General features: G+C 42.4%; 1 protein-coding gene across 1 annotated transcript in view; it reads left to right on the forward strand.

Moving 5' to 3' along the window:
• The window catches only part of LOC126174769 (uncharacterized PE-PGRS family protein PE_PGRS54-like), a 44,360-nt gene that overhangs the window by 27,624 nt on the left and 3,232 nt on the right, over positions 1 to 13,504 (forward strand). The window contains exon 3 of the mRNA XM_049921110.1: positions 10,729 to 10,986. Coding sequence (XP_049777067.1) covers positions 10,729 to 10,986 — 258 coding nt within the window. The remainder of the gene's footprint in view (positions 1 to 10,728; positions 10,987 to 13,504) is intronic.

A 13,504-nucleotide genomic window follows, 5' to 3' on the forward strand; every position in this document is an offset into this window, starting at 1 on the left:
AAATAATTCACCGATAACAACACATAGTATATGTGGTTGTAAACGCAGATGAAGAAACTATGTTCTACTAGCATCGTTGATCTCAAGAAAATATTTTGTTTGTAAACGGTCATCAGCCGGCCGGAGTGGCTGTGCGGTTCTAGGCGCTATAGTCTGGAGCCGAGCGACCGCTACGGTCGCAGGTTCGAATCCTGCCTCGGGCATGGATGTGTGTGATGTCATTAGGTAATTAGGTTTAATTAGTTCTAAGTTCCAGGCGACTGATGACCTCAGAAGTTAAGTCGCGTAGTGCTCAGATCCATTTGAACCATTTTTTTAAACAGTCATCATCTCATTTTACAGTCATGAATAAACATTAAATTTATAGTGTATAAAGAATGTGCTCTCTGCTATGCGCTTCCAGATCGGTGAGCAGTAAGCTTTGTATTTAATTTACCCCGCGCGGTATGGCGGGGGTACGAGTCCTCCCTCGGGTATGGGTGTGTGTGTTTGTCCTTAGGATAATTTAGATTAAGTAGTGTGTAAGCTTAGGGACTGCTGACCTTAGCAGTTAAGTCCCATAAGATTTCACACACATTTGACATTTTTGAACATTTAATTTACCTTACTAGTGTCTGACTCTAATAATACAGTGATTTTCCACAGTCTCGCTTTCGAGAAGGCATGTATAACTTGCAGCAGACTCGAATCTTCTTTCGTTGTTCGAATACTCGTGAAACTGTTTTAATAAAATCTGCAAGACTCACTTTCATCTGCGAGACGAGTTACAAGTCTCTTACTTCACTGGCTTGATGCCTGCTTCTGTCTGAATTGAAAACTGTCCACCACTAACACTCTCACCTTGCCTCCCGAATTATTCCTGGAATATAAGAAAAGAAGAGAGTCGAAGTGATACTGAAAACTGTTCAGAGTTAAGTAATGAAAGCTCACTTACGTTCTGATGGCACCAATGTAATTTATTCACACTTGTACAAACTTAACTAAGTCAGTTCCTCAACAACTACTCCAGTTTTCTACGAGCCCTAAGACGCGTCACATGGTTACCGCGGAACAAGCACACTAAAGTAGAGCCCTCAATCTAAAAAATCGGAAGGGTCAAAATCATATCCACTCCTTCGTGGCGAGCACAGGGTCTCAAGCTTCTGCAGCACCTTCTTCCTGTCCTGTAATGCTATCTGTCATCTCTGATTATCTATGCTTCTCTTGCTCTCTTTCTCTTGGAGGCAACCATTTATGTTGACCCAGCTATTCTTTAGGTTCTGCCTTCCTCTCTTGGAATGTTCTTTCATTCACCATTATTCGGCTAAAGTAATTTGTGCTCCTCTTCTGAGTTTGATCTTCATTTTCCAAATCTTTCTGTAGAGAATACCGACTGAGGAAGAACACCTTAAACAGTCTGTTACCACCCTTCTTTCTCTGTCAGATTCCATCGATCAAGTTGTGCAAGATGTGTCCAACGCTATCATCCACGCTGCTTGAACTGCTATTGCCGTTTCCGCTGGTCATCTACACCGCTGGCTAATGTCATGGTGAACCAATGGCACTGCAGTAGCTGTTTAATGTTGGTGAAGAGCCCTACAACATTTCAAGCGACATCCTTTGCAGACTAACGATATGATTTTTAAGTGATTTCATTGTAAGGCTCGCTATCTAATTAAACATAGCATGAAGAAATGGTGGGAGCATTGTGTCTATTCCCTGCAAACGAACGCCTTTTCATTCCAGGTGTGGACGAGGCTCCATAGTCTTCTGGGCTGCCAACGACCAACAACTGTTGTGGATCTTGTTCTGGGGGCGGTCTTTGTACTGATACATCAGTTCTTGGTGAACAACGTCTGACCAACTTTGCGAAAGCATCAGCGTCCCTTCTTATCCAGCTGCCTTTCCACTGCAGAAACGACACCGAACTGAATCATACAATGAAATTTTCGCTGACTGGGAACTGTTTCAGGCTCTTGGCTCATTCAGTTCACAATCAGACGAACAAACATCTTCTACGGGATCTTCGACAGTATTTGGTTCGAATGACGAGATAGTATGGTCGTCCCAAGTCAGGCAATAACCCATCATATCTCGAAAGCTACCGACTGACTAGCCGCGCCAACATGATCTGCAAACAACTAGAAACGATGGTTGCCCATACATTACGCTGGGCTCTCGACCCATCAGTGTAGCTTCTGGGAGCGATGATACATAACCAACCATCTGGTGCGTTGAAAACCGCGATCCGGCCCTTCACTTCACTGTAGCTTTTTATCTACATAAGCCATAAGAAAATTGAGAATTTTTTAGATGACGATCAGTTTGGCTTTAGGAAAGGTAAAGGCACCAGATAGGCAGTTCTGACGTTGCGGTTTAATAATGGAAGCAAGACTAAAGAAAAATCAAAAGACGTTCATAGAATTTGTCGACCTGGAAAAAGCAATCGACAATGTAAAACGATGCAAGATGTTCGAAATTCTGTAAAAGATAGGGGTAAGCTATAGGGAGAGACCGGCAATATACAATATGCACAATAGCCAAGACGGAATAATAAGAGTGGACGATCAAGAACAAGGTGTTCGGGTAAAAACGGGTGTTTGACAGGGATGTAGTCTTTCGCCCATACTGTTCAGTCTGTACATCGAAGAAGCAATGATGAAAATAATGAGGAGCGGAATTAAAATTCAAGGTGAAAGGCTATCACAGATACGATTCGCTAACATTGCTATCCTGAGTGAAGGAGAAGGAGAATTACGTGATCTGCTGAATGAAATGAATAGTATAATGAGTACAGAATAGGGATTGAGAGTAAATCAGAAAAAAATGTAACTAATGAGAAATAGCAGAAATGAGACCAGCGAGAAACTCTACACCCGGATGGATGATGAAGAAGTACATGATGTTGAGGAGTTCTGCTGCCAATGCAGATAAATTAACAATGACTGACGGAGTAAGGAGGACATCAAAAGCAATCTAGCACTGGCGAAAAGGGAATTCCTGGCCAGCAGAAGTCTATTAGTATCAAACATAGGCATTAACTTGAGGAAGAAATTTCTGAGAATGTACCTTTGGAGCACAGCATTGATAAAATGGTAGCGAAACCTGGACTGTGGGAAAACCGGAAAGAGAGGGAATAGAAACATTTGAGATGTGGTGCTACCGATGAAATGTTAAAAATTAGTTGGAGTGATAAGGTAAGGAATGAGGTGGTTCTGCGCAGAACTGGAGAGGAAAGGATGAGGGACAGGATGATAGGACCTGATAAGACGTCAGGGAAAGGCTTCCATGATACTAAAGGGAGCAGTAGAGGGCAAAAACTGTAGAGGAAGACAGAAAGTGGAATACATCCTGCAGATAACTGAGGACTTACGTTGCACATGCCACTTTGAGATGAAGAGGTTGACACAGGAGAGGAATTGGGCCGCATAAAACCAGCCAGAAGACTGATGACACCCAAAAAAAAAAAAGAAAAAAATAGCCAATTAACACCGCTTGTCACCACCACATGTTATTTAACCGCCATGCCTGGGGCTTTGAAGGGTCCTTGCCGATATTTGCTCGTCAACTTTTATTTCACCAGCTGTTCTGGGTTCAAGTTGATACTTCATACAGCTCTTCATGGATCCAAGAGAACAGCTCTCACTGGGCTCCATCCTGAGTGTCGCACTATTCCTCATCGCCATCAATCAGCTAGTGACCTCTGTCTGGAATTTGTTCACGTCTGCAGTGTATGTGGACTACTTTTGCATTTGGTACATATCCCAGCCTCAGCTGAACGTCAGCTCCAAAGTGGCATTTAATGGGACTCTGCATAGACCGTTTCACATGGTCTCCAATTCTCGACTGCTAAACGTGGCTTATCAATTTCTGTCGTTGCACTAGGGTCCATCCTGCCCCTGAAGCCTGCTCAGAACCGAACTCTCGGAAGTTGTTGCACACACCCGTTTTTTAGACCTCCTTTTTGATAAAACTGACTTGTCTGTCCCATATCCGTCTTATAAAGACTGGTTGTATCCAGAAGCTTAACACTTTCTACTTCTTCACCCACACCTATTGCAGTGCAGAACATGCTACTCTTCTCCATATTTACTGGGCTCTTGACTCATCCAGACCGCATTACAGTTGCCAGGTTTATGGATCAAGGACACCTTCGGCTTTGAAATTGTTAGACCCAGTCTATCATTGTTGAGTTCGTCTGGCCACTGGCGCCTTCTAGACTAGTCCTCTAGACAGTCTCCTTGTCGTAGTGGGGATCTTATCTCTTCAATTTTGATGGTACCAACTCTTTGTCCCCTATACATTTGCCCTCCACAATTCCCTCATCATCCAACGTATCCCATACTTTTTGCACAAGAGGAGCGTCAACCTCCTGAAACTCACATTCAGATGGAATTACCAGTTCGAATATGCCTCACAGCCTTCTATCAGAATCTCCACATCTTCTAATGTGCTCCTGTGTTTTCTCATGCAACCCCACTCCCCTCCCCACAATTGGTTGGTACCCAAACGATGAGGTAGGACCGATATATTTCAAGGTCCTAAAGTCTCAGTCATACCTATGGCCTTTCAGCGTCCATTATATTCAGTCTTGACACAGTGGAGCTGATAGCCATTAACAGAGTCCTCCATTTTATTAGGCCTCCGTTTACTGTGTTTTAATACGTAGTAGCTCAATTTAGGCTACTGGCCGTTGTTACTTTTACCACACTGTGATCTCTGATATTTATGACCATCTCGATGAGCTTAGTCTTAATAACTGCTTGGTTGTCTTTCTCTGTGTTCCAAGTCATATGGGTATCCCAAGGAATGGAGGACCATTTACCTATAAGAGCGATTACTCATATCCCATTCGCTTTGCTAGACCCACATGCAGATTTGTGTGAGCAAAGCACATTACTGCTCATCAGAAATGAGGTGACATCTGGTTGGCTATTCCGCACTCTAATGGAGATTATTGCTTCATGGAGCTCTTCCTTCCGTTTCTCTTGAAAGGAATCTACTCTTTTATGTCGTTCTCACATAAGTCATTCCAAGATAACCCATAACTTTATTTGATTTAACGAGCCATCCACTCATTGCAGTCGTGAAGGCTCACAGACAGTAGCTAATATCCCAGTGGAAGCCCCCTTTTTTCTGGCTCTCCATGCCAAGAATAGCCATATAGCCATCCAAATTCTTTGTCGTCACGCAGTACCTAGATGGTTGGGTTTTAACCGACCTCCCTACCAAAAGTCTTCTAACGCCAGATTAGTACCTTTCTTTTGTAATACGGCCATGTGCCGGTTCTGAGATACCTTCGGGCATTGCAGACGTCATCGCTCTGTTAATTATATTTGCTTAGAGGATGCTTGCGTCTCAAAATTTGCAATTGCTGACGCTGTTTAATTGGGTTTGGCAGCCCGGTTTTCTTTCAGGCGTTTTGCCGTCGTTGTAGAGGCGACATCTTGCAGTGATTCAGGTACACCGTTTGGTTAGTTATTGTTGCTTTCACGTAATTAACCTTGCTGTGTTAATATTTCTTTTACCAGTCTGTACCCAACGAAAGGAAGAGCAGTCCTCTCGTTGTACACTTTCTTGGCCTTCCTATTTGGTAGTCTTGAGCCCTTGCGTATAAAAAAATGGTTCAAATGGCTCTGAGCACTATGGGACTTTATATCTGAGGTGATCAGTCCCCTAGAACTTCGAACTACTTAAACCTAACTAATCTAAGGACAACACACACATCCATGCCCGAGGCAGGATTCGAACCTGCGACCGTAGCGGTCACGCGGTTCCAAACTGTAGCGCATAGAACCGCTCGGCCACTCCCTTGGGTATAAGCTTTTTGGTCCACCCCTTGTGAGGGGGCAATTCAAACTCTTGACTACTTAACCGAAGCAGATATTCATGAACGGCTGACTGTTGTCTATTTGGTAGTCTTACTTAACTGAAGATGTTATTAAAGAAATACCGCCTGTTGGTATTTGCTAATTTTACTTAACTGAAGCTGTTATTATTGAAGGCCTGCCTGTTGGAATTGGTAATTTTACGTAACTGAAGGTGTTATTATTGAAGGTCTTCCTGTTTGCTATTTGGTAATTTTACATAAATGAAGCTTTTATTGTTGAAGGCCTGCCTCTTTGCATTTGGTAATTTTGCTTAACTAAAGTTATTATCATTGGAGGCCTGCCTATTTTCTGTTTTTTTATTTAACTGAACCTCTTATTAGTGAAGGCCTGCCTGTTGGTATTTGGTAATTTTACTTAACTGAAGCTGTTTCTAAAGAAGACCTGCCTCTTTTCCATTTGGTTATTTTACGTAACTAAGGCTGTTATTATTGAAGGCCTGCCTGTTGCCTTTTAATAAAATTAAGAGCTATTTGTAATTTGGGTTAGTTGGAATACTTATTAATCAAGGCCTGCCTGTTTTTATTGCCTTATTATTGAGATCTCATATCTTACTCAATCTGTGTTGTAATTAACTGAAACTGTGATTGCCTAAGGCCTACCTGTTTCAGAGGCATTTATGTCAATAAGGTAGTAGCAGGAAATGACACATGATGTTATATGGGCCCTAACCTTTCGCCTTACATTCCTTTATACATAATAGTAAGTTTCAATTGGTACTTCGTGAACTATATTCTGTCGTGTTATTTATGAAAATGAGGTACATAAAAATGACCATTTGTTCCGAAACAGTCTTGCTTTTTGGCGTATGTTACAATTCTTGCAATAGTAGAAAGAGCTGTTTCGTTTTATCTAGCAGACAGTGACGAAATAGACGTAACCAAATCGAGAAACTATATCAGTCTTGGGTACTATTCGTGCTAACAACTTTTTCAGTATTAGACAACGACACTTTGAGTTTTCATGTAGCAAAACGTTTGACGAACTTGGACGAGGTAACAGATTCTTTCGCAGAAAGGAATGCACGCCTTGTAAAGCTGTATCAAGAGTAGAGGGGAAAAATGCTGGGACCTAATGATTGAAGAAATGTGTATTGTCTTGATTGTCTCTTGTCTTTACTGGTTTGATGTTTCTATATTTAATGTAATGTCACACAAAAGAGAAAGTTATTAGTAAACAGGCAATAAAGAGTGCAAATTTTTTGAAAAGTTTCTTATTCTCCCTGTCACAAATAACCCCACCCAGCATTAATTCTAAGGTTCTTTTTTTTCTTTCTAGGCTGTAGGATCTCAAACCTGCCGATTGCCGACTGATAGCAGGAGAGGAACAACAGGACACTTTAATTTGCACTGTTCTGAATATAGCCTCGATGTCTTCCATTACAATTTACAAAGTATATCTGTCTGAATGTCACACTGCGAAATACAGTGACGTGCAGTAGAAGAACGCTGTGTGAAGACGTGTGGTACTGTGCTTGAGCACACTTAAAACCAAATAACGTCCTACATTACCTCGAACATATGTGTTTTACATATCAAGCACTTCAGAAATATGTGCGCTGCAAAATTAAGATATTTTTAAAAAATCGTTTTTTTTTATATTTTTGGCATCCTATCTCGAACGCTCCAGGCGTGGGGGTTGGGGGAGGATGTCAGGCACCACTATAATGTTTCTGCCCCCGTTCGGAAATGTCTTAGATCCGGGAGTGCTCCTGCCTTTCATATTTCTCTCCTCTTGTTTTTGTTATTGATGATCCAAGCAATGTCCAATACATTTTTAGCCTGCTCTGATTTTTCCAGCTAAAAGATATTCTCTGCCATGTAACTGTCTTTGTCCTACATCGGGCTGGCAGGGGTTGGATACATGGTGGAGCCAGTGGATGAACCCTGGGAGACCCTTCATCTGCTCTGACTTACTTACTGCCCCAATCCATATACTTCTCCTTAAATTCTTTCACAGTTCTGTCATCGGTATGGTCTTCAATACCTTCGCATTACTGCTCCTACATAGTTTAATCATCAAAACACTACCTTCATGGGCTTCACTAACTCTGGATGAGCTATCCCTGGAACGAGAGACTGATGATCTTCCTGTTTAGTCCCTTAACCCCCTATCAGCCAACCAATCATCTCCAGTCCACATCATACAACTAAGCTACCACTCTGTTAAGATCCATGACTGACTCTCTGGTATGTCGAGTTCAATGCAACTCTCAAAAATTAATTTACATTTGACCTATCAGGCAACTAACCCTGCGTTCAAAACTCAAATGCTTTTATCTTAGTGAAGGAGATTCTCATATCTTCTGCTCCCTCGTAACAGATGTAATCTCAAGAAGCATCCACCCAAGCTATCTTAGTCAGATGAACTACAGAAATGCTTGCCACGGTTTCAGTAACAAAAAATCGTGTTTGTTCCACAATAATATCTTGCGCCACTTTTAATGCAAGTAGACTTTTAAAAAAAAATGTCTACCTCAAAGGGCAGATGGGGCTGTTTGAGATCCAGTCCATTGAACAGATCAGTTCATTTCAGGCAACTCCCAGGAAGCTGGAACTTCAGTAAAGAGTTCCTAGTTAAGCGTTCTGTGAGGGACGTACCAGCTTCGGCATCTGCCTCATAGTCAAGGACACCACATGAAAATCATGATCAGAACCGGAGGATATGAGCTCTTCGTGCAATGTAGAATTTTGGGTCCGACGTCTTCAATTAAAACTTCCGCGCTGTTTGCCGTGGTAGACGCATAAATCTGCTTGTTAAGATTTCGTCTCCAGCTACAGCAGTCATCTTCTGAGGTAAAACAGATACTGCCACTAAGGCTAGAAGGCCTATCACGTTTATAGAGCGCATAGAGGGCACAAACGTACGACACGTGAGTCGCCTGTGTGCAATCTCTGGCTGGCATCGCCATTTGCGAGTAAAAATAATCGGTTCTCATTCTTTTGGCGCGAAGTCAACATCCATATTTTATCTTACTTCAAACCTCCTTCTTCTCTATTAAAATTATGATGCGATGTCCTTGCTAAAACGCTCGTCTCTCTGAATTTCATTTCGTGGTTCTCTTCTCGAAAGACATGCTCTACTGCGGCCGATTTTTCGGTTGTCCCAGATGCTCTATAAATGCTACAGCCATTGAAGCCTGGGTGGCAATGTCTCCCGAAGCTGAAGACGAAACGTCAGGAAGCAGTTTTATACATCGACCACGGCCTCTCACCCCGGAAATTTTAACTGAACAATATGTGCTATGTTTTATATATTTCTAAGATAAAATATACTAATCCAAAATATTATGGTATAGCGTATTTTCTCAAAAGAGAGATGAGTTTATGACTTGTTCGACATGTGCAATGTATGCAGTTTTTTAATACATGTGTTTTATTCCCCATCCCAAAGGTCTATTCTTTTTAGTCAAATTCCAGCCGAGCTTATAGCGGCACAGAAAGAGTTCCAGCTGGGAACATTTGGAGGGGATTTCAAATTTCGGAATTATCCTTAAGACTAAGAGAAACCCACCGCTAACACAGGATGGAATTACAGAATTTGATCTAGTTTTACTTGTTTCTTGGACAATACTTCCAGACCTAATAACAAAGTCCCGTGTGTGTTCGGATATCTGTACATGTGTAAGAGAGTTAAGACGATAACTGGCGCGTTTTGTGCAGTCTTTTGTCCTCCAATGTCAACAGAAACTTCCTCTAGATTAAAACCTGGATCAGACAAAAAATGTCTCTGAGCACTATGGGACTTCTGCTGGGGTCATCAGTCCCCTAGAACTTGTTGTTGTTGTTGTTGTGGTCTTCAGTCCTGAGACTGGTTTGTTGCAGCGCTCCATGCTAATCTATCCTGTGCAAGCTTTTTCATCTCCCAGTACCTACTGCAACCTACATCCTTCTGAATCTGCTTAGTGTATTCATCTCTTGGTCTCCCTCTACGATTTTTACCCTCCACGCTGCCCTCCAATACTAAATTGGTGATCCCTTGATGCCTCAGGACATGTCCTACCAACCGATCCCTTCTCCTAGTCAAGTTGTGCCACAAACTTCTCTTCTCCCCAATCCTATTCAATACCTCCTCATTAGTTGCGTGATCTACCCACCTAATCTTCAACATTCTTCTGTAGCACCACATTTCGAAAGGTTCTATTCTCTTCTTGTCCAAACTTTTTATTGCCCATGTTTCACTTCCATACATGGCTACACTCCATACAAATACTTTCAGAAACGACTTCCTGACACTAAAATCTATACTCGATGTTAACAAATTTCTCTTCTTCAGAAACGCTTTCCTTGCCATTGCCAGTCTACATCTTACATCCTCTCTACTTCGACCATCATCAGTTATTTTGCTCGCCAAATAGCAAAACTCCTTTACTACTTTAAATGTCTCATTTCCTAATCTAATTCCCTCAGCATCACCCGACTCAATTCGACTACATTCCATTATCCTCGTTTTGCTTTTGTTGATGTTCATCTTATATCCTCGTTTCAAGACACTGTCCATTCCTTTCCACTGCTCTTCCAAGTCCTTTGCTGTCTCTGACAGAAGTACAATGTCATCGGCGAACCTTAAAGTTTTTATTTCTTCTCCATTGGATTTTAATACCTACTCCGAACTTTTCTTTTGTTTCCTTTACTGCTTGCTCAATGCACAGATTGAACAACATCGGGGAGAGGCTACAACCCTGTCTCACTCCCTTCCCAACCACTGCTTCCCTTTCACGTCCATCGACTCTTATAACTGCCATCTGGTTTCTGTACAAATTGTAAATAACCTTTCGCTCCCTGTATTTTACCCCTGCCTCCTTCAGAATTGATACTAATTTACTTTAGCTGCTGATAGTGTATATTTCTTGTCTGCACAGCCTTAAATCCCGGATTTGGCAACTTTGGTACGGGCTCGGGCAGCTTCTCCAAATCCTCGTCATCCTCTTGGTCGTCGTCCAGCAGTGGCTCTGGAAGCGGCAGCCAGTCGGGCAGCAGCTCTTCCTCCTACGGCGCTGGAGGCTCGGGCTCAGGCTCCAGCAGCTACTCTGCGTCCTCTTCCTCCGCCGGCTCCCTGGGAGGCCCTGGCGGCTCAGCGTCTGGAAGCCACAGCGCCAGCCAGGCAGGATACGGAGCAGGTGAGAGCACACACCAGTACAGTGGCTCGTCGTTACCGCTTTAGGTCGTGTTACGCGGCGAGCATATTAATGACAGAATACGTGATGATAGTGTGCCTCGTGGTGTAGGCTCTTCTAAGGCTCTGCTTAGCTACTGGAACGTTTTCCCATAAAGTATGCTGCCCTTACTGAGTCTATACTATTGTTCAGGTTTTTTCATAGGGTAAAATAAGCTTTACACATTGCTCCAGCTGCAATTGAAACCTGCACCAACTTCCCATAGTATTTCAAAAGCGTTTTTGGTGACCCTTAATATAAAGAATCCATAGCTCCCACAGTCACAGAGGCTTATGATGTAATGTACCAGATATATCTTCTCGTCTCGAAATGAAATATATTGGTTGATATATCTCACGAAATAAGCATCAAACGAAAAAACTACAAAGAACGAAACTCGTCTAGCTTGAAGGGGGAAACCAGATGGCGCTATGTTTGGCCCGCTAGATGGCACTGCCATAGGTCAAACGGATATCAACTACGTTTTTTAAAATAGAAACCCCCATTTTATTAGATATTCGTGTAGTACGTAAAGAAATATGAATGTTTTAGTTGGACCACTTTTTTCTCTTTGTGATAGATGGCGCTGTAACAGTCACAAACGTATAAGTACGTGGTATCACGTAACATTCCGCCAATGCGGACGGTATTTACTTCGTGATACATTACCCGTGTTAAAATGGACCGTTTACCAATTGCGGAAAAGGTCGATATCGTGTTGATGTATGGCTATTGTGATCGAAATGTCCAACAGGCATGTGCTGCTCGACATCCTGGACGACATCATCCAAGTGTCCGGACCGTTCGCTGGATAGTTACGTTATTTGAGGAAACAGGAAGTGTTCAGCCACATGTGAAACGTCAATCACGACCTGCAACAAATGGGGATGCCCAAGTAGGTGTTTTAGCTGCTGTGACGGCTAATCCGCACATCAGTTGCAGACAAATTGCGCGAGAATCTGGAATCTCATAAACGTCGGTGTTGAGAATCCTACATCAACATCGAATGCACCCGTACCATATTTCTGTGCACCAGGAATTGCATAGCGACGACTTTGAACGTCGTGTACAGTTCTGCCACTGGGCACAAGAGAAATTACGGGACGATGACAGATTTTTGCACGCGTTCTATTTAGCGAAGAAGCATCAATCACCAACAGCGGTAACGTAAACCGGCATAATACACGCTATTTGGCAACAAAAAATCTACGATGGCTGCGACAAGTGGAACATCAGCGACCTTGGCGGGTTAATGTATGGTGCGGAATTATGGGAGGAAGGATAATTGGCCCCCATTTTATCGATGGCAATCTAAATTGTGCAATGTATGGTGATTTCCTGCGTAATGTTTTACCGATGTTACTACAAGATGTTTCACTGCATTACAGAATGGCGATGTACTTCCAACGTGATGGACGTCCGGCACATAGCTCGCGCGGTTGAAGCGGTATTGAATAGCATGTTTCATGACAGGTGGATTGGTCGTCGTAGCACCATACCATGGCCCGCACGTTAACCGGATATGACGTCCCCGGATTTCTTTCTGCGGGGAAAGCTGAAGGATATTTGCTATCGTGATCCTCCGACAACGCCTGACAACATGCGTAGGCGCATTGTCCATGCATGTGCCAACATTACGGAAGGCGAACTACTCGCTGTTGAGAGGAATGTCGTTACACGCATTACCAAATGCATTGAGGTTGACAGACATCATTTTGAGCATTTATTACATTAATGTGGCATTTACAGGTAATCACACTGTAACAGCATGCGTTCTCAGAAATGATAAGTTCACAAAAGGTACATGTATCACATTGGAAGAACGGAAATAAAATGTTCAAACGTACATTCGTTCTGTATTTTAATTTAAAAAACCTACCTGTAACCAACTGTTGGTCTAAAATTGTGAGCCACATGTTTCTGACTATTACAGCGCCATCTATCACAAAGCGAAAAAAGTGGTCCAACCAAAACGTTCATATTTCTTTACGTACTACATGAATATGCAATAAAAATGGGGTTTCCTATTTTTAAAAAACGCAGTTGGTATATGTTTGACCTATGGCAGCGCCATCTAGCGGGACAACCATAGCGCCATCTGGTTTCCCCCTTCAAGCTAGACAAGTTTCGTTCTTTATAGTTTTTTCGTTTGACGCTTATTTCGTGAGATAGTGGGCCCGGTCACGATCATTGGATAACCCTGTAGACCACAAGTGAGATGAAATTCATGTTCATCCCTTCTTAATTACTGTCCAAATCATTGTGATGAGTCACTTTCAGAGGAAACCAACCACAAATTTTTCTGCAAAATTTACAGTGTGTTTAATAATATTTTTGTATCAATCGTCAGGTGAATTAAAATACTGGTTGCTTCTTATGAATCTGACTTTTCAGTAACGAATGACAGTATCACTGTGATGTTTGAATGACACTTAGGTCAATAATGAAATCGACGTACCAACAGTAATTCAGTTCACCTTAT

This window comes from Schistocerca cancellata, chromosome 1 (genome assembly GCF_023864275.1).
Source record: "Schistocerca cancellata isolate TAMUIC-IGC-003103 chromosome 1, iqSchCanc2.1, whole genome shotgun sequence".
In the NCBI taxonomy this organism is placed as follows: Eukaryota; Metazoa; Arthropoda; class Insecta; order Orthoptera; family Acrididae; genus Schistocerca; species Schistocerca cancellata.